Here is a 24,191-nt window from a genome sequence, read left to right on the forward strand (position 1 = left end):
TGACTTGGTTATATGTACATTGGTGGCGAGGAGCATTGGGCCGGGGCGCTGGTGTCAAGACACGAGCGAAGAAACGACACAAGGTATACAGATATTGAAGGACATTCCCAACGCCATGATCTGTTGATGAAACAATAGCCGAGACTGTGACAGGATTGCGCGGACCATCGATTATGTGAAACCGACTAGAGCGAATGGAGGATCATCCAGTTGTGATGGGGAGGGGGGAAGATCTGCCAGTCATCACCGAAACAGGCTCGTAGAAGGGCGCTACACGATTCTAGCATCGTAGCCTCACTCTCACCGAGCCAGGCACATCATCTACGTCGGGACAGGAGGAAAGGAAGGAGGCCGACTCATCGGCCGATGACGACGCGCATCTACCGTCTCCGCTCGAACCAGCTGGTCGACCCCAGGACCGCAACGGACTGGTCCATCACCCACTCACCCACACCAAGGTACTTGTCGATCCACTGTTTGAAATCCTTGTTATCGGTGATCTTGTCGGTTTCGAGACTGGGGCTGTGAAGGACCCCCACGCACAACCCGGGACGGGGGCAGGCGTGAGGAGCAGGAGTTAGCGTTTTGATGTTGTATAAGGCAAGAGTAACCATAGCTCATCGTGATCTCTTTTGTCCTGCAGTGCGCAAGCCGTCTTTGGGGGATAGGCAGGGAGAGTTATTACGTTAATCCAGTCGAGCGCTTGATACCGGCCAGGAAGGCGGAGACTGAAGAGCGAGATCGGCATGTTAGCGATATCCCCCGGGGTAGTAACAAACAAACAAAAACACGGGCGATTTGAGGAGAGTTAAACATACTGAGTACCGCATCGAAAGCGTAGTGACTGAGACGTCCCAACTAAGCCGTTTAACACATTCCAAGAATCAGTATTTCGAGTTCTCTCGGTTCGGTTTCCCCCGCTTGCAAGTGCAAGGCGCAGAAAGACAAAAACACACCATCTTGACTATAAGTTTCTGCGAGGTATGGGTAGGAACAATAGTGATATAAGATCCGAAGTCTCACGTCGACCACACGATATGAGAAGATCCGAAGAGAAGACGCGCGAAGGGGGGAAGGGGCCGTTCTTCGTCAGACGTTTTCGAAACACCCTGCTCTGCTCTAATCTGCGCTGTCAGCTAACTAACCCTCGCTCGAACGAGGGGGAAGTTCCCACTCACGTCTATGAACTTGAAGTTGTGGCAAAGCGCAGCGCTGCCAGTGGGATAGCTTATCAGTTGATGTTGTGCGGAGCGGAGAAGGAACGAGGAGGACGGGGAGGCAGGCGGTGGTGGTGATGATCAACTGATGGTGGCAGATGAGGAGAATAGGACGGACGGGTTCACGTGCTTTGACGGCACATGACGTGGGCAAAAGTGATTCACCACAACCCACAGCAGCAACTGAGCGGCGGGTTGCCGGGAAGAGAAAGGCGGTGGGGATGCGGGCGTTGCCTGGAGCAGCTGGTGGTTCGGGTGTCGTGTGGCGCATATGCTGGGTGGCTGGCTTATTTGCTAGGAGGGGGAAGGAGGGGTTGTTGTGGCTGTGTGTTGCGCTGTCCGTTTGCGGAGGGTGAGGGGTGAGGGGAGGAACTAGGAGTATTGTTGTTGATTCATGGTACAGTACAAGGCTCTATACGTCTGCGTCAAATATTAGTGAGAAGATGAAAAGGGGACTGCTAATGGTATTGTCGTCTTCAATGGAATTTGTTATATGGGTTTCAGGTTGCTGTTTGCGTATTTGTGTAGATGCGTAGACAGGGGGTACGTTCGGTACTGAAATATAATGTGGTGTCCCTGATGAGAGTTTCAAGGAGGATGGGGACAAATGCACGGATGCTTTTATCCAATAGAAGCCGAAGGTATAAGCTCACTTTGAGGAGGGCTAGTATGTTGACTGCTATGGTAGTAGATATGGGGTCTGCCAGTCTTGACCAGAGACAGCAGACGAACACCAAATGCAACACACAAGCCAAGGTTCACACTTCAACGTCGAACAAGATACCCACCTGAGAAGAACCACACATGCCCGAGTCCTGCTTCAACAAACATAACCAACTAACTAACATCTATGGCATAAGTCATGTTTGAATCAGAGTAATTGCCGTGGGTGCCGGGCAGAGAAACCCCGCGCAACCGGAGTTGACGGAGAAACCCAAGTGCTGCCTGGTCTCTGAGGCAACCAGAGGAAGCGAGCTCGCTCGACCCAAAGTTTCACCGGGAGTCCCGAGTCGGCAACCGATTGCCTGGGCTCTCTATCGAGACATCGGAGATGGCTGGTTGGCGAGTTTGACTTGAGCCAATCAGAGATAAGAAGAAGAAGAAGGAACCCTGAAATTTAGGACACTGATTGAAATGATACTGTGATTCTTGTATTCGAGTTTCCGGACTTCTGTGGTAAATGAAGAGTAAGGCAATCATGCTCGGATGTACGTGGTTAGCTTGCGCAGAAGGAGAGTCTCCCCTCTTCGTCACAGTGACTGAAGGTGTGACGGAGGTCTCCGATCATCGAGTTCCCGGAAGAATTGTTGCACACACAGGAACCCAGAGATTTGCTGGCAAGGTTCAGCATGCCTCCAGACATGACCATGTTTGAAAATCGCACTGGCACTAACTACTCTGCAGTACTACTACCGTTCAGCCCTATGGCCCGCTCCCAGCAAAAGGATGGGATATTCGTCCTGTGCGGCACCTGATTGATCGAGGGACGTTCATGGTGGGGATTGAGTCTCCTCCAGTGGTTTTGTCATGTGGCCCATGATCCATCGGGACATGTCGATTGAGTCTGGGTGGTCTGACTGAGTATAATTGATGGAGACCTACTGACTGATAGTACGGTGTAAACTTGGGAAGACAGATCTCTCAACCGAATTGGGAGAGCTGCGACAGAGGTGTGCCTGAGGGTTCCGCTCCGGTTGGCGGCGCTACAACACCGTGTTACAGTATGCAAAGTGTAGATAGAGACTTAGATAGAGTTGCCATGCACAACAAACCCATTAATAATAGCAATTGAAAACGAAGGGTAACTTCCTACGGAGTAGGGAGCTACCCGTGGGGAACCGACCGAGAAAAGAGGTGGAAACTGAACTTTGTCGAGCAAGTGGAAAAAACGGCTGCCAACATTTTTCCCAGACCAAAACGGACAACGGACGGGCCACCAGCCATCCATTTGTACTCGGAGTAGGTTGTACTAATTCGAGTAAACTTACAGTACTAGTCGTGCTTCTCACCGGGTCCGCCGCCGCTCATCTTTTCTTCTTTCCCTCCCTATCTTTCCTCCCACCCACCACCAACCCACCCCACTTCTCTCTTCTTCCCTTCTCTTTCTTCCTCCTCTTCCTCCCTCTTTCTTCAACCCTTTCTTCCTCCTTCATCTCTCCTGACCTCTTCTGATACTTTCCCTTCATTTTCAGTAGAGACTATCATCCAAAATGGCCGCCACTTCTTCTCTCGACCATCTGAGCAACCGTATGAAGCTGGAGTGGCACTCCAAGCTGAACACGGAGATGGTCCCCTCCAAGAACTTCCGCCGCACTTCCATCATTGGAACCATCGGTACGCCCATCTTTCCAAAGCTCTGCATTGATTTTCATCCGGTAGAGCTTCAACTGACAATGCCCTGTTTTTAGGTCCCAAGACCAACTCCGCTGAGAAGATCAACATGCTCCGCAGAGGTACGAATGCGTGGTCCCAACCCGACCGCACGAGATCTGGGAAAACTAACCTGTAAAATCAGCCGGTCTTAACGTTGTTCGCATGAACTTCTCTCACGGTTCTTATGAGGTGGGTTATTGATTGGGAGTAATCACCAATCGGTTCCGATGCTGATTCTGATAGTACCACCAATCCGTCATCGACAACGCGCGCGAGGCTGCTCGCGTTCAGGCTGGTCGTCCCCTGGCCATTGCTCTCGACACCGTAAGTGCTTCCGTTATCAGGTTTTGGAAGCGCGCATCTGACCCGACCGTAGAAAGGACCTGAGATCCGCACCGGAAACACCCCCGGCGACGCCGACATCCCCATCAAGGCTGGCCATGAGCTGAACATCACCACCGATGAGCAATATGCTACTGCCAGTGACGACAAGAACATGTAAGTCATTTTGCTGCGTTGTCCTCGCAATTCGCCCAGGTCATCTCTGGCCCGCGGAGTGCGCTGGAGTCAATTGAGACTAATTCACCTGCATACAGGTACCTTGACTACAAGAACATCACCAAGGTGATTGCTCCTGGCAAGCTCATCTATGTTGATGACGGTATCCTGTCCTTCGAGGTTCTGGAGGTTGTAGATGACAAGACCCTGCGTGTCAAGTGCTTGAACAACGGCAACATCTCTTCCCGCAAGGGTGTCAACTTGCCCGGCACTGATGTCGACCTTCCCGCTTTGTCCGAGAAGGATATTGCCGACCTGAAGTTCGGTGTCAAGAACGACGTCGACATGGTCTTCGCTTCCTTCATCCGCCGCGGTAGCGACATCCGCCAGATCCGTGAGGTCCTCGGCGAGGAGGGTAAGGAGATCCAGATCATTGCCAAGATCGAGAACCAGCAGGGTGTCAACAACTTCGATGAGATTCTCGAGGAGACCGACGGTGTCATGGTCGCCCGTGGTGACCTCGGTATCGAGATCCCCGCCCCCAAGGTGTTCATCGCTCAAAAGATGATGATCGCCAAGTGTAACATCAAGGGTAAGCCCGTCATCTGCGCCACCCAGATGCTCGAGTCCATGACCTACAACCCCCGCCCCACCCGTGCTGAGGTGTCTGATGTCGCCAACGCCGTTCTTGACGGTGCCGACTGTGTCATGTTGTCCGGTGAGACCGCCAAGGGTTCCTACCCCGCGGAGGCCGTCAAGATGATGTCCGAGACGTGCTTGCTCGCCGAAGTCGCCATCCCCCACTTCAACGTCTTCGATGAGCTCCGCAACCTGGCTCCCCGCCCCACTGACACCGTCGAGTCCATTGCCATGGCCGCTGTCAGCGCTAGTCTGGAACTCAACGCTGGTGCTATCATTGTCTTGACCACTAGGTAAGAATCGCGCTTCCGTTAGATGGAATAATGTGTTGACATGTGACCCAGCGGCCAAACTGCTCGTCTCGTCTCCAAGTACCGCCCCGTCTGCCCCATCATCATGGTCTCCCGTAACGATAAGGCCACCCGGGTAAGTCGAACTGCCGTGTGCGTTCGCATTGTCGTGTATGCTGACTAACTCTTTGCAGTACTCCCACCTGTACCGTGGTGTCTGGCCCTTCCTCTTCCCCGAGAAGAAGCCCGACTTCAACGTCAAGGTCTGGCAAGAGGATGTTGACCGCCGCCTCAAGTGGGGTATCAACCACGGTCTCAAGCTCGGCATCATCAACAAGGGCGACAACATTGTCTGTGTCCAGGGCTGGCGCGGTGGCCAGGGCCACACTAACACCATCCGTGTGGTCCCTGCTGAGGAGAACCTCGGCCTGTCTGAGTAAATTTTGTTCTCCAGGTAACCGGCTCCAAACCGGTGGATGATGCGATGAACGACCACGATTGGATAATAACGCGCCGAGGGTGTTGTATCTCTGGATATATCGTAGCATATGGTGTTCTTTGATTTTCACAAGGCGACGATGACGGATGACGGAGAACCCCCCTGAGCAGTGGGCATAAAATCCAGGAAGCGTCCACTGCCCGGGTTCGTTTCATGAGTCGGGGCGAGGTATGGATCGTGCAGCACCTGGAGTGCTTCCTCGCGGGGTTTGCTAGACTCCTTCTATCTTCTTTTGCTCCCCGACGGCGCACGTGCTGGGGTGGGAAAAACGACTGGAGGGTACAGTGCCAGTTGTGATCTGCCTGCCATTTTCTTGTGACATGACTCGAAATATTAAGCCATAGTCCATGCTCGGGTGGATCTTCTCTTTGTTTCTTCTCCCTCAGATGCTTGCGATTCACATCACTTCCAAAAGCTAGAATAAATTAGTCCTTCTGCAACATTGTCAATATTTGTTTCAGTAATCGATTCTCGACGTCCAGGTGAACTCTGTACGTATCAGTAAGCCGTGATAGTTTCATGTTAGTAGAGTGAGCGCAACCCAAGACACAGCAGCATGAGCTGTGTCTTGAGACCGAGCGAGCAAGAGCATGCTGCGCAGAGTTGTGCGAGGAAGGGAAATCTAAGGAAGGGACATGGGGAAGATGAGGGACGACGGGCAGCCACCGAAATTCGCGGGCAGTAGGGGTAGGGGGAGAGGAAGGTGCAGGAAGAGCAGACAGGCCAGGGGAGAAGAAGAAGAAGAACAAGAAGAAGAGATAGCGGTGGGAAACTGCTTACCCCGACGACCCGAGGGGTTTCTTTTCTTTCCATGGAGACCGTCGGGAGTTTAGTATACACGTGCTTGTGACGGTGGAGGTGGATGCTGCTGCTGCTCGCAAGCGTGTTCCTCAAAGCATACAACCATCATGGAATTGTAGCTGGTAAGACGAAGAGAGAACTGCGAGGAAGCAAGCAGCAAACAAGCAAAAGGAAAAGTAAAAAAATCACAGAGGGAACAAGAAAGGAGTGAAGAAACGAAGAAAGCAAGCATGTGGGTGAAGGGCAAATCAAAATGCCGCGTTGACACCCGAATATTCCCGGGATCAGTCGGGAGAACGGAAGTTCTTACAGTACGGGAGTAACTACTGCGTACTTCAGGTTAGTCAATTATGTGGGAAGGAGGTAAGCTCTTCCCCTTCCACCCCCAAAACCCGGCCCGGTGCCCGGTTGGCTGTTAAAAGGTACTTCCTTCTGAGTAACCCCAACCGGGGAAGGAATTACTATCTATGCATATTTGAAGCACTCTAGACAATCATGATGCTCAATCAGCGCAACGCTGGTCGTTGGCTGATCTCTATTACCTCCATTTCATTCATTACATTAACAAAGAAAGTACCGAGCTACTTCTTCGGGATGGCGCTCGGGTAATATGCAAATGCAAACAAAGCCGCTTCGTGTTCTCCATGCTTAGTCGCTCACATCACACATCATAAAAAATCCAATAAGAAACAGGTCAAAACAATGAAACAGCAGTAGAACAAGGTGTAAGGAATGCCGCTTCTTTTATACATCACTTCGTGTCGTATCGTCGTGTCCGTATGCATGCTGGGTGTAGCGTTCATGAAACGTCGACAATGCAGATAAATGAAATCTCTCAGTCCTCGATCGCATGGCCGACTAAATTAGTGTGGTGTCTCCTCAGCAGCCTCACTGTCCATGACGGAGTGACTAGACTGGTTCGGATAGTGCTCAACCGGAGCGTAGCGGAAGGCCTGGGGCTGCTGAAACTGGTGCCAGCAACTAGAAACAGTCAATAACGGATCGCGAGCATACTTCACAGTGTGTGGACCTACCTTGGCGCTTGAAGTACATATCGAGCCATCGCCTCTCGAAAGCGACTTTTATACTCTTTCGGACTGGTGACAGTAGGCCGGTTCTTGCCACCGCCGGCAAAACCACGATCCTTGATCCATGACTCGAGCTTCTTGTCCCATGTGTAAGTTCGAATGCAATCGATGACTCCGACCACCAGTTCTGATCGGTTCTCGTCGATAGCTATCATGAGCGAGTAGTCCATCACGTTCTGACGACCCAAAAAGAGAGTGTCGTTCCACACGCTCTGGCTGAGCAATTTCTTCGAATGCTCCCGGACAAACAGGGGCGTTTCATATATGAAGTCGACCATGTTCTCGTCGAGAAGTACCTCGTTGCGTTCTCCGGTGCTCTGGACTTTGCGGTTTCTCATCGAGCCCTTGAGGTCAAAGATTCTGGTCGGGACTCGGTCGTAGAACAGGTTCTCCATCAATAGTAAGAACCAATTGAACTCAGTCCCCGTGGCAGGATTCTTGATGATGACCTGATAGAAGCCAAACATCTTGGCGATTGCGGATGGCAATTCGTGGAACAGAGCCTCAGACATAATCTGAAAGTAAGCGGGGGCAAACTTCAAGAACGCCTGGGTTTCAATAGGTGACAGGGATTTGAGAATGAAGCGGTCATCAAGGGTCTTCAAGAACAAAGACTTCGTCTTGCCTCCTTTAGAGTCCCACTTGGCACATCGGGAGAGGGATTCCACAATTCGCTCTGCAACACCGCACTTTCTCCGCAGAGCGTCGAACTGTTCGGCATAGAAGATCTTACATAGCATCTTAGCCTGACCCTCTTGAAACTGATATTTCAGGTGTGTGCCAGTAGACCGCAGAAGTGCGTGTTCCACCCGGGTTTCCTCAAGGGCCTCTGTGCCCTCCGCTGGGCTTGTGACCTTTTCCTCCGGCTCCTCATAGCGTCGTTGTATAGCCGTGAGCTTTTCCTTATAATCTGACGAATCCAATGCGAACGCTATCAGTGAGCTGGGCTCATCCTCACGCACGATTATGTCACAATCAGCGAAAACATGGTCGGACATGGTCAGTGGGTAATCGAGAGGGGTCCAGCCACTGGCAGAGCGCTCAGACCAGAAATTCGTCAGCATTTTCAAGAGAGTGCTTCTCTCGTGTTTCGGGAACTCCTTGAGGTCCATTTGCTCATCCTCTGGAGACCCCTTGATCTCGTCGTTCGAATCAGTCCGCTGCAGATCATCGGTCAATGTTCGTTCTTCGTCACTGTGCGCCTCGGCTTCAGCGTCCGATAGATTATGCTCGTCATGAGCACCGTCCTCGACGCCCGGTTTCGCTTCGGGCAGCTCATCAGTAATGGAGTCCTTCCTGGTATCCTCCATGTCCTTCCTCAGTAAGTCTTCGCTGTTTCTGCTTGCCTGGTCCAGGGAAATGCGCGATAGAAGCTCATCACCTTCACCAGAGGGCTCTCGCTCCTCTACTGCCTCCCTGACGTTCTTATACACTTCCACAATAGGCTTCGACGAGGCAAGCGGGAAAGCTCTGGAATGTGCCCCTTTAGCAGCGCGCTGGGCTCTTTCACGTTGACGTTCCTTTTCAAACTCCCGGCTCAGTTGCTCAAAGTGCCTGGCCAGGTTTGATACCCGTGAGTCCCTTCTATTAGGAATTGAGCGTGGAATGAATGATGGCCCCGGCGTCATCCTACCGTTCCGCAGGGCGTTGAGACCAAACAACTTCTTGTCACCTGGTTTGAGCTTGGATTCCAAGGGGGGACTGGGTGTTCCGTCCAGCGGGTTCAGTTTTCCAAGTGCTAGCTTCATTCCCCTCGTAGGAACTCCTTCAAACCCTAGCTCTTTCTGCGGCTGGACGGGTTGTGTCTGAGAGCGGAACAGGGGTGGAGAAGCCGATTTCCCACCACGTCGAAGAAGACCTTCGGCTGGCCGTGGAATTGCCGACGGTAGGCGACTCGGAGGGCTGAGTTTAGACGTGTCTTCACTCTTCTTCCTTGCGTGCGCAGCTGAATCTTCGGGAGGGGGAGTCTCCGCAGCCTTTGTGTCAGGCACCATTAGCGTCGCCATAGGGGAGTGTGTATCTACGGTCTCCAAAGAACTTGCCACAGAAGGCGCCAAAGCTAATTGTTCAGGCTGAGCCAATGGTGTTGCAAGATCGAGATGTTGGACCTCTTTCTCCGCCGCGAGCTCGGCCTGTGGAGGTGAGAACCGTGAGCTCACGGGGCTGCTTGAGATGGCTGATGTGTCTAAATCCTCCCTGCTCATCTCACTTCCTTGGCTGTGGGCAACATCCTTCCTGTTCGAGTGCTCCTCGACAACGGACACGAGCACATCCTGAGCCTTCTCAGGAGACAGAGTCATGCGGCGCGCTTGACGGATCTTTTCTGACTCAGGGCTATTTCCAGGCTCTGTGTCAGTTGGGGTTGTTGGAACTTCCTCATTCGAAGTGATGGAGGTAGCATCTCTGTCTAAGAAGATTTTCTTGAGTTGCAAAGTTGCTAGACGTCGGATATCTTTCTCCGAAGGAAAGAAATTCTTTTCGAATTCGGCAAATGCAGTATCCCATTCCACCACCTTTTCCTGAACAGCTCGTAGGACTTCGTTCAGAGGAATGACCTCCCAGTACTGGGAGTTAGTGTATATTTCTTGAAGTTGCCTGACAATCATGGCACTATCCTCATTAGCCTTGCGATTCAGGTTCTCAATCTCCTTCTTGCAGTCTTCTACTAATTTCGGGATCACGCTTTCAACGTTGATGCTCTTCAACCTGGATTTTACCGAGGTCATAAATCTGTTGATCCGTTGCTCCATTCTCTGGTATATCTCATTTCTGAGTTTCAGGTCGTTGTCCACTTTCCAAGTAACTCGAGTACGAGGAACTATAATCTCGAGCAAATTGATCATATCGTAATGAATGCGGATAGCGACATCCTTGAAACCAAAGAAACGAAGATGATCCCGCTGCAAGTCATGAGGGCAGACGCCTGCTCGCGCATGAAGATTCTTGTTCCAGAATGAGAGCTCCAAGTACTTCCCGAAGGAATACTTCCAAGTGCTCTCGGACATCGGAAATACCTGGGTTTCATTACCGCAGATCTTGCAGCAGCTCCACATCAGGATCGTATCCTGAAGGCCGCGTAGCTTCGAGGGATATGGCTGGGTGAAGACACTTATTTGAGCTTCGCCATGAACGTACTGACGGTGATGCTCAAACATTCTTTTCTCGCAGCCGTTCGCCGTACACACTGCGTTGGCATGTAGACAGATATCCTCCACATACTGCCCCAGCGTGCAGTCTGGTTCAAAGATTGCGTCCCCACCATGTTCATTGTAGTACTCCAAGGCAAGGAGATCCGGCCCGGAACACGGAATCGAGGTTGTTGTGCAGACAAGGCTGAAGAGAACGACAATGTTCTGATGTGCGTAAGGATCAAAAAGACCGACGCTTCCAGCTACGTAAGCTTCCCATTGTCGTTTCTGCGTTTGGTAATGATGAAGCGCTCTGTCGTACTCAGCATCATGGGCTGCACGCAAAACCTCCTTGACCTTCGGTGGAGCCCCTTGCGGTGCCTCATGGACCATTTCAGGGGTAATAAGGGTGAACTTTTGGGCCTTAGCTTTCTCATCTGCAGACAATCCCGAATCGGGATCTTGGTCGCGGAGACGCTTCAGGTAAGCTAACCTGCGCTCCATCTCCCGAGCCCTTGCAAGCAGATAAGGCGGCTCAAATTTGACAAATGGGGAGGCGGAGAGGATTTTTGTTTCATGGTCGTGGATGATCTCTTCGTAGTACGTCGGCATTGGAACGTCGTCTGGTACTTCGCTGGCCTCGCTTGTAGACGCTAACGCCTCTTGCGACAGATTACTAGATTTCTTCTCGCCAGATTCTGCGTCAGGTTCGCTCCTTTTGTCCGACTCAGAATTGGGCAATGAAGGCATTTGAGCAAACTCGTCGCGCATTAAACAAGTTTCCAGCTTGAGATTGTACACAACATACGCCATGAATTCAGCGATTCGCTTGACCTTGGCTAGGACATTGTTGTCACCCCCGCGCAAGACAATAGTGCATCCAAGCTCTTTGCGACAGCCGGACAAGTACATGTATGTCTTTTTACGACCTTTATGCACGTAGGTCTTGATGTCGAAGCTGCCGCAGTCACTAGTCACAGGCGTGGTGACAAGCTTGTCCATCGACGTGATGATTCGTGTCTGAGTACATCGAGACACAGCCTCAAGGACCGATGATTTTACATTATAGGCAGTCGCGATGTTCGCTTTGTTTAGCAATTCCAGAGCCAGACCAGACACGTTCTTCTCAACCAGGAGTAAGTTCGGTCGGAGAGCAGCAATGCGACTGACCAGATTCTCGAGGAACTCTCGTTCTTGACGAATCACAGGCTCCAGGCTCATGAAGTGCTGCTGATGTCGTGCATATTCAAGTGGAAAGGCAATGATCAAGATTTTAGGCTGCGGAATGCTTCGTGGCATACTTTTGAGAGCAAGGTTCTTGGTGAAGACCAGACCCGACACATATGAGGTGTCCCCGGGCCTACCGCCTGAAACCTTCTTAAGTTTGATGTAGTGCCGAATGTCCATGTCATCGCCACCTTGTACATCTGGAACAACTTCATCAGCTGCCTTCAAAAGAATCGGAAGGAGAGCTGTTTCCCACTTCGATGCATTAGGCACTGAAGCATCGCCTAGGAGTTGTTGAAGAAGTCGCCGGACGTGCTGCAGACTAGCCTTATTCAATTCGACCGGTGGAGCGCCTGCTCCCCGCATGGACGAGCTTCTTGTCATCTTGAACCCACTCGGAGCTAACCCTATAGAAAAGACATGAGCAACGTTTGGCGGTTCATGCGGGTTAAAGACGCTATCTTTAGATGCCCTCGGGGAGTGCCGCTGATGAATACTACTCGCAACGCTCAGATTGCGACGCCGAGAAGCCCGAGGCAAATTTACGGCTCTCGAACTACTGAGACTTCCTTCATCACCGTCACGGTAAGAGAAATTCAGATTCGTAGTGCTGCGGTCTCCAAAAGCCGACCGACCTTTTTTCATTGCAGCCAGTAGCCCGCCGAAGGTAGTTCTCTCGCTCTCACCGCCGCTTTTAGACAATGATCCCTCAGAGACTGCGGACAACAGATTCGGCTGCTCATCGCCACTGGACGCGTCGTCAGAAAGATATTGCGCTAAGTCTGGATCAATGATGTTGTCCTTGTGAAACGCAGGAAGACGCTGTGCGCGAGTAGTGTCATCTCCATGGCGTCGTTGAAATGGAGCCCTGTCATCGTGAAATGGTTTGAAATTGCGGATATACTGCTGACGCGAGTGGTGTCGCTTGTGACCCATGGAATGGGGTCTGCCACTTAGTGTGGACTTGAGCGATCGCGAGGAGGTTGGCCTGGTCAATGGCCTATCCGGACTAATTTCAAGGACGGCAGAGCGGCGGTTGTGACCTTCACCGGCACGTCTCGTCGCTGGAATAGCCATAGTAGGTGTCTTCATCACATGCTCGATAGACTGAGAAATTATAGAAGACGCGTCGTCATCATCAGGCGGCATCCGTGAGTATATACTTGCACCGAGTTCGGAAACCCGAGGATTGATCACGATAGGGCTCTGTTCACTATCCGAGAACTCGGAGGAATCATCGTCGTGACCATTGATCATAGCCTCGCAGGGCTTGCAGACACGAATGGTACCAGGCTGGCTGAACCTGTCGCCCGGGATGAGAAGTGTACATTTGGAATCAAAGATTTGGCCGCACGTCCGACAGTGATGCTTCCGCCTGAAAGTGGAAAACGTTTCTCCACAATGGAAACAATCTTTTGCGTTCTCATCTCGCATCCAGAACTCCTTGCTGAGTAATTTGCTTCTAAGCTGAGACATAACGCCGTCGCCTCCACCGTGAGATCGTCGGCTCCGTCCGTCCTGGCTAGACACTCGTTCCACAGCCGTATTCAGCGGAGGCAGGATCGGCGTCGCAGAGGTGGTTTCTCCGGTCGAGGCTTGAGAGGCCACATAGCCGGGTAAGCGACTTGCGCTTGATATAGAGAGTCTGTCGCCGGGCTTCTGCTTGAACGATACTCTCGCGGGTTCCTTCGACTGGGAGCTTCCATCAGTCAACGGTACTGCAACATTGATGACCGATGGCGATTTCCCTTCGGGCAAAGGCCCTTCTCCGTGGGACGAAACTTGACTGACGCTGTTTGTCCTCGAGCCAGAGTTGACGATTGGTCTCTCGGGCTTAAAAGAAGCGGACGAGTTCGACCTCAGTCGTTCGTGGGGTAACGATATACCATCCGGACCAAGGTCAACGGATCTCTTAGCCTTGCGCAACGGGCCAGGTAGAGTGGAATCTATCTCCTGAGTGATGTGCCCATCTGACCTTCGGAAATGATCCGAGGGTTGGCTACCCGCTGTGGAAGACCTGCTGATTTCCTGACCATCGTAGGCACTAGAATGCGACTTGATCTGCGTAAGCGGGGAGTTCGGAAGACGTTGGCTCCAACCTGATGAACTCAAAGATGCTGTGTAAAGGCCTTCTTCTTTATCCGTACCAGCGGAGTCAACTGTCTGCAAGCTGTTGGTAGAAAAGTTGGCCGAGGTGTTACTAGAGTGAAGATGCGGTTCTTTGACAGCGTTTACATGGACTTCGGTGACTGTAGGATCTACAGCCAATGCACTGCCTGTAGTCTTTGGCAAGGGTGGAACGGGTGATTTCAGGGCCGGTTGTGGGAGGACGGAGGCTTTTGACGATATACTTGTTGTCTTTGAAGAGACCCGAGAGCTTCTAGCCAATCCGGACGGGTGTGGGATGCTCTGTGCTGTGAGATTCCCAGGCACTGGCGAATGTAACCTCGATCCTTGAGATGAGCCGGGATGATATTGCTGCGATTCAGCGACCGAGTCCGCAGCAAACCTGGGGAAAGAGCGTTCCGACGGAGGTGGACTCTTCAGACCAGACTCGTCGGTAGACGTGTTGTTCGATGTCTTCCCAACCCCGCCGACGATCCCACCCACCGAAGTTCGAAACCTAGTATAGAGCCCGCTCAACCCCCCTTGCAGCTCGCCTGACAAGCTCTTCTCGTCGACGACTGAGGTTGGAGCTGGTGGAGTGGTGAAGTCATTAAACACGGTAAGGGTATCGGACTGATAGGCGGCACTATGAATTTGATCGAGAGTCGCATTTAGGCTCTCGCGTTCAGCCTGGGTCGAAATAGACGCTCGAGAGCCTCGGCGCCCGAGAGGAAGAAAGACAGACGACGCGGATGGACTCGACGTCCCCTGGGATCGTTGAGATGCCATCCAGGCACCGTCAGGTCCACACACGGGTAATACAGACAAGAGGTACTCAGTGTCTCTCGCGGGGAGCTTATAGGTTCAGCCTCATAGAATTAGAAGGAGTGAAGGATGGCAAGCATTTGGAGAAGCTTGCTGGTGCGGAGCTGCGTTGCTCGGTGATCGGAGTCTGTGCGGTGAGGATCCATGCATGGAGAGGTCGACTCCACATCATCTGGAGATGTTGATAACGGAGTGGGTTCTGGGAGATGTCAGACTGTCGGTTCGTGTCGAGGACAGTAGGCAGACAAAAGGCAGAGATTTGACTTTTGCCGTGACAACGGGGGAGAAGTGGAGAAGACGAGGATGTTGAATGATAATTCGGTGATTCATTGTCTAGACTCGGCGACAAAGTCGGAGGGAGGGACAAGCAGAAGCCGCTTGAGGAATTGGGATCCGAAGCCCATGACATGTGCCGCTGCCCAATGACGTGGTTTGTGGCACCGCGAGGGGCTGTGGCTGGTGCGATGCGGGAAACCACGGGCATGCGCCACAGAAATGAAAGGCGGTCAAACGCGTCAAATCGGCCGAGCTCGCGTCACACGGCGATCAAGCTGAGAGAAAAAAAAGCATGGGTCTGTCTGGCTGAGGGGATTCACCTCAAACGAGGTGAATCATTATGCCACCTTGATGGTTTAAACAGCTCAGCTAATGCCATACTGCTTGCATAATCCTCGCCGTGCCCCTGTAGGCAGACACAAATGTCAGATCGTTTGATTGATTCGTACTCCCATTCAGACTATGTGCTGCGATAGCAGCACATCCGACGCCTTCCCACCTCCATAATGGGCACCCCAACGAAATGGATCACATCGATGATAGAACGCGTCTTGGACTCCTATCTAGGCAAGACTTCTGTCCGGATTCCCGTGGAGAACGACCAGAGCAATCTCCGATTCCGGAACAATGTCGTCAAGACTGCATTGGTGAACAGTGTGAGCTACCTTCCCCTTCACAAAAGACGAGACACTGAGAACATTATGTATCGGTAGTGTACCGATGACTATCGCGTAACCAAGCTCAATGTCACCGACTCAGATGCCCAAGTCGAAGCGATCTTGTCTCGACAGGCGCTGGAGGACTACCGGACGAAATACCCGCAGCGTCCGTTCAGCAAGGAGGAGATTCGGGGATACAATGTTCATTTGGAAGACTTCGAGCTAGTCTTGGAGTATACCGTGCTCAACCCGAAAGTCCATCTCTATGTCCAAAGCTTCAGGGTAGAATGGGACTCACCTAGGATCAGGATTCCTCCACAAGGGAAGATCCTCCGAAAACTTCCGGTGTATAAGTTGATTCAGGAGGCATCCAAATATGCCAAGCTATCAATATCTCATATCATGTCGCCTGCCCCTCGAATCAATGATTCTTTTTGTTCTCAGACCCTCCCAACCTCTCAGATGATGCCTGCCTCCCAGAACGGCCTTATGTCCCAGGTACACCCACCTCGTCAGGCTCAGACTACGCGATTCTCAATGAGTACTGAGGGACTGGGAGGAACTCATGATTTACTCGCACTGCTAGATCAGCCGGCTGGGATTAGGGTTGATAGACCCTCGGAACAACTGAGACGGTTACATTCCCACCCCTTAGATGAGGGTTCCCGGGATGGATCTGCAGCAACTGCGGGCAGATCATACATCAAGCAGTCTATGGCAGAACCTGCTAGGACTAAGGATACCAGGCCCGTGCCCTTGACATTGCCGGTCGTAGCCCGACAGCCCGTCCCGTCCCCAACGGATAATCCGTCTTTTATAGCCTCACAGCCTTCCCCCAAGGGCAGTGATGCTTTGCTCAGACGAGTAGGGACGCCTAGGCCTACAGATGCTGGGTCCGCAGAGCAACTCCCAGTGTCGACAGACTTGGCTCATAAGGGAACAGAAGAACGAGCTCACCTTTCACTACAGACTACCAATCAGCCCGGAGATGCTGTGAACAGGGTAAAGCAGCCACTGGAGAAACCAAGGCTGTGCCTCGAAGACCCTTGGAAGGGATGGATCCGGATTGAGGCGCGGGATATTGAAATACCCAAGGACCAACAGGATTTACTAGCCTTGGGAAAGCGCCGCTGGATACCACCGCCACCTGGTGAAAGCACACCCCGAGGACATGTCCCACCTCGCCTTCTTGAGCATTGGAATAAACTCGTGATGCAAAGAAACCGTGCGACCAGCGAAAGAATACTGGGAAGAGCAACACCAAAGGAGCTTCCAATCGAAGTGCCTCTACCTGATCCATCAAGCCCTTCGCTAAGAGTTGACTCAGACTCGGAAGGTGAACCTTTGACCTCGCAGTGGTCAGAAAGTTCACCGGAACAGACTGTACGTCGACGTCCAGCCTTGCCCGAAGATAGTAGCCCTATAAGAGGGAGCCCGCGCAACGCAGGGCGAGTTGTACCAGCTACAAATAAGCCTAACCCTGGGCCCAAGAGTATGGCAAAAGACCTCACCACAAAGCCTCAGCAGGGTCTTTCCAACAGGGTGCCTGAAAAGGCATGGGCCGCTGTTGGCCAGGTCAAGACGGATCCCCTTCCTACCTGGCAAAGCATCACGGACAGAGACCACGTTACAAGTCGAGACTCGGATGCAGATAGTGATGACTCAATGATGGATACGTCTGTACCTTGTCCTCTTGGATTCGAGATGTCTCAGTCTCAGCTCGCCGGTCAGTCAGAGCGGGAAATAACTAGTTCTGGTCCATCCCTTCCCGCACCTGCTCCACAGGATCATGTGCAGGTTTTGGACACGCCCGAGAAGAACCTTGCACGTTCCCGCCATTCTCAGCCCGAGCCCAGTACCAAAGCTTCGTTAGTGCAGCCTTTCAGTACTCAGTCCCCGGGCGTAGGCAAATCATCGTCTCAGTCACGAATTCTGAACTCGGTCGGAAGTAGCGACAAAAAGGGGTCATCATCTCAAAGTCTTGCGGAGAATCACTCTAAGGGCACCGACGTGCGATTTCGAGTAGATATTGTGGGGACACAAATGAGCAGTCAAGGTCTGCCCACGCAAGACCCTACGTCCTATTCTACTGCGGAAGTGGTCCCCAACTCAGGTGGGCCAAGTCTGCGTGAAGTGAGCGTCATTCCGGAAGTTATAATCCCGCGTTCTCAAACACAGAGATCTCTTCAAGGAACGCCCTTGTCTCTGCCGCAGGACACTGGTGGTTTATCAACAGCTAGCGTCATGTATCTGAAAGAGGAATCGTCATATAGACATTCCGTGGGAGTCGTCTCTAAGCGGCCTGCGTCTACACTAGAAGACGATGCATGTGGTCCATCAAAACGATCCCGAACCCAGCCACCTGAGACAGCCGAAGAACCGGTGTCTGCCGCATTGGATCGGCAGATTCGCATCGATGCCGCCGATAGCTGGGAAGCTGAGCAGACTTATGGGAAGTTTTGTCGTAATTATCCCAACTACACCGGCGATTTTCACCATTTCACGAAACTCTGCTCTTTGCTGCAAGCCGTGCGAGATAAGGGCTATCTGCAGCGGTCTTTCCTATGGGATGATTTCATTATTAGGCATCTTGAGGATTTTCCAGGCTACGTTGAGCAAAGCCTTGTATCAGAAACAAAGTTTATGGACTATGAGGAATATTTCACATCGACTCTTTCCCGCCCTCTCTACAAAAAGCGAAGCCTGACAGCCCAGGGTATCGCGAGTGCAGCAGCGCAATGTGACTCAGCCAATGAGCAGAAGTTGCCTGCTCCTGTATCTGCTCAGCCCCCTAAGCCAGACACCCCGTTCACTGGCAGTCTTGTGAAGCGCTTCTCCAGCTTGCAAGCTCAATCTGTCGAACCCGGGAGACAAGGCACGCTCTCCGACGCTGACATGGACATCTCGTCCGCAATGTCTTCGCCCACTCCACCTGGCAAGTCCCAGTCTATTGAGAAAATAGGTGTTCGAAATACCATAAGCCAAGCACACGACGACATCTCCGAACCGGATGGGTCTGCTGACTCTGCGTCAATGGAGCGGCTCGTAGTGCCGACGAGCTCAGCTAGCGTCTATGAGTCTGCCCTGGAGTATGCTCCTATACATGGAGGGGCTACGGTCTTGAGTGGAAGAGATACCTCTGAGTCCACGTGCCTGGAAAGTGAGAGTATGTCTCAGTCAGCCACGCCGACTCCAGACCAGGGGGCATTAGCAGCGGTGGCGGAGCAGCGCAGGTCACAAATCGAGGACATTGACATGGCTGACCGAGACTTCACGCCGACAAGGGCCGACTCGACCCATCTAGCTGAGCCAGAGCAGCACGCATCGCAGGTCGAGGATATCATCGCCGATGGAGACGCCACGCCCACACTGTCTCGTGCTCATCAAGTGGTTGAATTTGAGCAGCACGAATCGCAAGTGGAGGATGATGTCATGGCCGATCGAGAGGCCACTCCAAGTCTGGCCGAGTCCGTCACCGCAGCTGAGCGCGCACAGCACGACTCACAGTTTGAGGATAATTTCATGGCTAATCGAGAGCCCACTCTAACCTTGGTGGAATCAAGCTATGCCGTTGAGTCCGAGCTGCACGAGTTGCTACTAGTCAATGACACTTGCACCGCTGATCGATACTTCACGCCAGCAGCGACTGGCCCTGCTCCTGCCGTTGAGCCTGCGCAGCACGAAACGCAAGTCGAGGACAATATTATCACCGATCGGAATGGCACTCCGACACTGGCCCACCCTGTCCACGCAGCTGAGCCAGAGGAACATGAGTCGCAAATCGATGACAACACTGCGATTGAGCAAGCAGCTGAGGCGACAATGACCAAGCACGTGGAGATGAGTCAAATGAGCGAGGTCGAAGGCAGACGAGATGTCACAATATCCGAATTAGATAAATCCAATGTAGAGATTACGCAACACCTAGACGACCAGGAGTCGGAAACAGGGGTTTCGGCAGAACACCCAGAAGCGATCTCTGCAGCGAATGCAGCACCGTCTCGCGTGCTTGAAATGCATGACAAGTCGATTGCGGAAGACACCTGCGACACGGACCACAGAAGTCAGGGAATGGACACAGCAAACTTGCCATCGCTTACTCCAGCCCATCAAACAGAGTCGCCTATCTTAGAGGAGTCAAGCGAGTTGTCCACTCGAGAAATCCATGACAGAGAGGATCAGGATGCCGAAAAAGCGGGCTCGGTAGGAGACACTGAATCGTTAAGTGAGACAAATTTAACAGGGTCCGGGGCACTAGGTGAGAAAGGCGAATCTATGGTGGAAAATTCCCACTACACGCTTGCCCACGAAAGCCAGGATGTCGGCATGGTAATAGAAAAACAAGAGCAGTCGTGGTTTCGAGACACGCAAGACTCCGTGCGCCAAAAATCTGCGTCAGTGGACACGGCAGAACAGCAGCCATCTGTTCTTGCAGGTGACGGGTCCGGTGCCCCTACAATACAAGAGCAAAACGACTTGACTGTGGAAATCAATATGGCCGACCAGGAGATTGAAGATCCCATGCCATTAAATCTTTCGCCAACCAACGCGGCAAACGAAACAGGAGACCCGTCCGAGCTGGCAGAGCAAGAAGGACCCACCACAAAAGACACGCCCATGGGAGATCATGACAATCGGGAGATTGAAATGAGACCGGAACCACAGGAGAAGTCAACTGCCCATGACATCGAAGACTCGATTGATCAAGGAACCGAAACAGCAGATTCAACAAGATGTGCGCATTTTGTTTCTGCAGACAAGAAAGCTGGGCTGACCCAGCTGGAACTTGGAGGTCAATCTCATGCTGAACTTGAAGATGCCGTGTTCATTGACAGAAAGTCAGACTCGGTGCGCGTACCTGAGCAGCCGTCCTCCGTTGCTGCAGAGGGCGAAGAGCCTGTCGAGCAGCCTCTGATGGAACAATCGGAACAATCGGACGCTGGTACTGAGAGCGCTGACGAGGATCTGCAATCTATTCTTGCACGAGACGAAGCAGGATCTGTTAGAGAAGCGTCTGTCGAGCCACAAGAGCCCGCAGATGCTGCTATTCAGGGCGATGATGAGCAACTGCGCGCTATGCTTACGGGCGAAACTGAATCTGCCGAACGAGGCCCGGAAGCATACCTAGAGCATTTGGAAGCCGAGGCAGAGAGCGATACCGAGCTTTCCCCTTTCACGTTTGCAGAAGGCCCAGCCAATTCGGCCGAACATGCTCTGGCAGAGCCAGCTGAGCACTCAGATATTGTGATGGAAAGCGAGCTGGAGCTGCTGCCCTCAGCCGATGACAAAGACATCGTCAGCTCTAATGAACGAGCACCCGCATCGCCCGAAGCGTACTCCGAACTCGGGACCGCGAGCGATTCCGACGCCAATGAGACGACTGACTCAGAAGACGATGAATCCGCGCTCATCGACGAACGGCATGAGACCGCCAGCATCGAGCTGGGCGACGAGCCGTCGTCGTCGCCCGCCACCACTCAACAGCAAGCGCAGCCAGAGAGCGAGACCGAGGCGGAGAGCGACGCCAACGAAAACTGGTTCCTATCCCTGCGCCATCTGCGTCCGACAGGCCCGGTCTGGTCGGACGACCCCAACACACCGTTCAAACAGTGGGTACGCGCAGACCAGGCGATTCTGAGTGAACGTGATCGCCGAGGCGGGGCTTATCTCCCGGTGGATGAGAAGGGGGTGGTTCAACCCCCAGGCTATCGATGACCTTTCGCGGCTCTTCGTGACATTTCTATGATGGTATACCACATACCGGGCAAATGGGTGCAGCATGCCAGAGCGGAACATGCATCGTATTGTATGGTATCCTGTGATCCGTCCGCTGAAGCGACCAGTGAAGGCAGAAATGCAATGCTCGGTTCGATTACTGTGTATAATATGTTAACTTGTTTGCGTCAAGATACCCAGATTGTACTCTATTTTCTGTTTCTCCTGCGAATAGGTTGAACGCCGCTAGTGGCATTGCATTATGCGTAGTAGTCCCTACTATCAGCAGTCTAATCATGTCTCATGGTTCCATGAATGAGCCATCTGTACCTACCTAGAGAACCAGAAAAAGGTTTCATGCGCAGACTAGCATGACAAGTGGAGATTAATCACTTCTAATGAGTCGCCAGCTATGTCCCCCTTTCTCTGTATCCTACTCGATGTACAAGTCAGTACGCTCAGTCATTCACCCCCTCGGGCATTCTTCCCATACAAACGGATGAAGTGTCATCAGCCCGGTGAGAAACCTCTCACCCTCACGTATTACCCAGAATCAAACCGAGCTGAGGTCCAGGCGAAGATTAAGTGACCTATGTAGGACTATCTGAGCCCAGGCGTGGAATCCCCGTCGGGAGGAAGGGAGGCAGGGGGAAGGGGTCGGTGTTAGCCATCATCGTTGGAGCTGGAGACAGAAAAAAAGGCAACGGCTTATCTCAGGCTGGGACAAAGCAAAAGGCCCAGGTCGCTTGCAGTACTACTTACTCATGTAAGCCTCTAGTTATCTACAGCTGATCAACCCGTCAGAGTTCGTCGTCAGCCCTGCTCACTGCCGCAACACGCCATACTATAGACCAATATAGTCAGGGCCACGTGTCTGATCAGTTCAGCGGAGAGGTCGAATGCGATCAATCATTGAGTATAGCTTAGCCCTAACTAAAGCGAAATGGCCAAACCGTTTCAATCAACGGAAAAAAGGCAGGCCGTCACCGTCAGAACAACGGCCTCGATCTCGCTCGCTGAGATCCGAAGCGTCTAGAACACGAATAGGCCGGAAAGATTCGGCGAAGACAACATGTTACAGATGGCCCCGATATCGTGTCAGAGTCCAAGAGTGAGGTATTAGGCCCTTAGCGGTTCGAGAAAACAGATCAAAGGTCGTCAGGACAAAAAAGCTCACCTGCTTAGCGCCGCCGGGAACATGTTCAGGTAACTTTCACACACAAGATCATCCTGCATAAGGCCTTCCTGAATCATCGAGAAATATGAGCCCATCCTTCCTTGTGAATCGCTGCATATGCTGTCTGATCCGGGCACCAGCAAGATGGCTACACTGCAATGTCAAGTCTCAGTCCCCGCCGCTCCCGCCCACCTTCTGGGTGCCTCGCCCGTCCCTCAGCCAGGTCTAATCCGTGCTGGTGTAAATCCAGCCAAGACGGTATTGTCAGATCCAGCTGTCCTGCTTTCCATCTTATAGGTGCCAACTTGCTTGTCTCTCAGTCCGCGTAGTTTGAACACCACCTATTCAGATGTCGCAGGTATATTCAGCACATCCTCAAACCACCGGTCATCTCCCAAGTCCATCGACTGCATCCACAGCATCTGATCAAGGTTCGGACATGGTGTTGGTGCCTGTGGCTGCCCATGTCCTCTGGCACCGGAGAGGCCAACTCCCACCGCGCTTCCGCTCAAAGACGACACCGTGCCAACAGCTTGGATATGAAATGCAGTAGTTGGTCGTCAACCCTCTGAATTTCCGGCTCCTTGCTGCTCAGCTCGAGCGTTTGAAGCATGCGGGGTGAGACAGCGTTCCGCACCGCCTGGCAGTCCCAGTCGGGATGCTGAAGGTTCGAGAGGTACTTCAACAGGGTGAGGTACAGAATCATGTGGAGCCAGAAATGAAACGGCTGGCCGATGAGTGTGGAAGCCGGAATCTGGTGGAAAATATCGAGCCACGCCTTGATTGTCTCGACCGACTGTACTCCTGCAACATCGACACTACTACTTCGCATCTCCGCAAAGTCCAATCTTATCCAGAGCCACCTCCCGATCAATCACCCAAGTAAAATATCGGTAGGAAAGAAACGTATTGCAAATCCAACTCAGCGTCGACGCCCTGGCCCCGACGAACAAAAATATCGCTCCCACGGAGAACATCCTCGACGACGTTCTTTGCAGCGACATCCACATCCTGTTTGTGAGGGTACACCAGACACGTTGATGTCGTAGACCTGCTTCGCCTCGTCGAGAGAGGCGTCGAGGAGCGGCACTATGGCACTGACGCCGGCGGTATTGACGAGGACGTCAAGTCGTCCGGCGGTTGGCTTTGCAACAGCCTCGGCACATTAGCGGATGGATCCGACCGATCTCACTTCCAGGTCGACGAGCTCTATGCCTTTGGCTTTGTTGCGCAGTGTAAGCAAAGACTCGAGCCATGGCTGCTTTGAGGCTTCCGTTGCTGCATCCGGTGATTAAGACGGATTTAGCGTTATGGTAATAAATTAGCGGGTTGGGTATTAGATCGCGCGTGTGAGTTCGTTGTCCTTTACATTATTCAGAAAAGTAGATCAGGCTCGCTTCATAGAGAGTAAGGAACGGACTCCGGACTGTGAAGTCCGTTTGATATTGAATAGAGTCAAGTGAGGGGAGCGGAGGGAGCGGAAGAGAGTCCACCGGAAACTTGTCCGTCCAGAAACTTGTGGACTTTTGGACGGGCTGGTTCTACATATTCAGTATACCTGCTATAATCCGAGACGTTGACCATCGGTTGGAAGCAATGTTCGAGAACCTGCACTGCATCTCTTGTCATATAGTGGAAGTAGAAAAAGTGGGAGAGGTCGGGGGCGAGGGGGG

The 24,191-nt window shown here is 52.4% G+C and overlaps 4 protein-coding genes across 4 annotated transcripts; 2 read left to right on the forward strand and 2 right to left on the reverse strand.

The window, feature by feature from the left end:
• The first annotated feature begins 3,216 nt into the window (after positions 1-3,216).
• BP01DRAFT_119252 (pyruvate kinase CDC19) lies at positions 3,217-5,802 on the forward strand. The gene is made up of 9 exons (XM_025570377.1): positions 3,217-3,229; positions 3,413-3,551; positions 3,626-3,670; positions 3,733-3,779; positions 3,834-3,914; positions 3,967-4,088; positions 4,187-5,020; positions 5,072-5,153; positions 5,212-5,802. The coding sequence occupies exons 2-9, from the start codon at positions 3,428-3,430 to the stop codon at positions 5,455-5,457; spliced, it is 1,581 nt and encodes a 526-aa protein (XP_025435024.1). The 5' UTR covers positions 3,217-3,229; positions 3,413-3,427; the 3' UTR covers positions 5,458-5,802.
• Positions 5,803-6,859: 1,057 nt separating this feature from the next.
• BP01DRAFT_353360 (1-phosphatidylinositol-3-phosphate 5-kinase FAB1) lies at positions 6,860-15,023 on the reverse strand. Its single transcript, XM_025574166.1, has one exon. The coding sequence runs from the start codon at positions 14,653-14,655 to the stop codon at positions 7,348-7,350; it is 7,308 nt and encodes a 2,435-aa protein (XP_025435025.1). The 5' UTR covers positions 14,656-15,023; the 3' UTR covers positions 6,860-7,347.
• A 263-nt stretch (positions 15,024-15,286) lies between these two features.
• BP01DRAFT_388873 (uncharacterized protein) lies at positions 15,287-21,571 on the forward strand. Its single transcript, XM_025577874.1, has 2 exons — positions 15,287-15,623; positions 15,681-21,571. Exons 1-2 carry the CDS (start codon positions 15,474-15,476, stop codon positions 21,339-21,341), a joined length of 5,811 nt encoding a protein of 1,936 aa, XP_025435026.1. The 5' UTR covers positions 15,287-15,473; the 3' UTR covers positions 21,342-21,571.
• A 1,357-nt stretch (positions 21,572-22,928) lies between these two features.
• BP01DRAFT_388874 (uncharacterized protein) lies at positions 22,929-23,350 on the reverse strand (the record flags this gene model as incomplete). The annotated part of the gene is made up of 1 exon (XM_025577875.1): positions 22,929-23,350. The coding sequence occupies one exon, from the start codon at positions 23,348-23,350 to the stop codon at positions 23,027-23,029; it is 324 nt and encodes a 107-aa protein (XP_025435027.1). The 3' UTR covers positions 22,929-23,026.
• Positions 23,351-24,191: the final 841 nt, after the last annotated feature.

Source organism: Aspergillus saccharolyticus, assembly GCF_003184585.1.
Source record: "Aspergillus saccharolyticus JOP 1030-1 unplaced genomic scaffold BP01scaffold_3, whole genome shotgun sequence".
Taxonomy (NCBI): domain Eukaryota; kingdom Fungi; phylum Ascomycota; class Eurotiomycetes; order Eurotiales; family Aspergillaceae; genus Aspergillus; species Aspergillus saccharolyticus.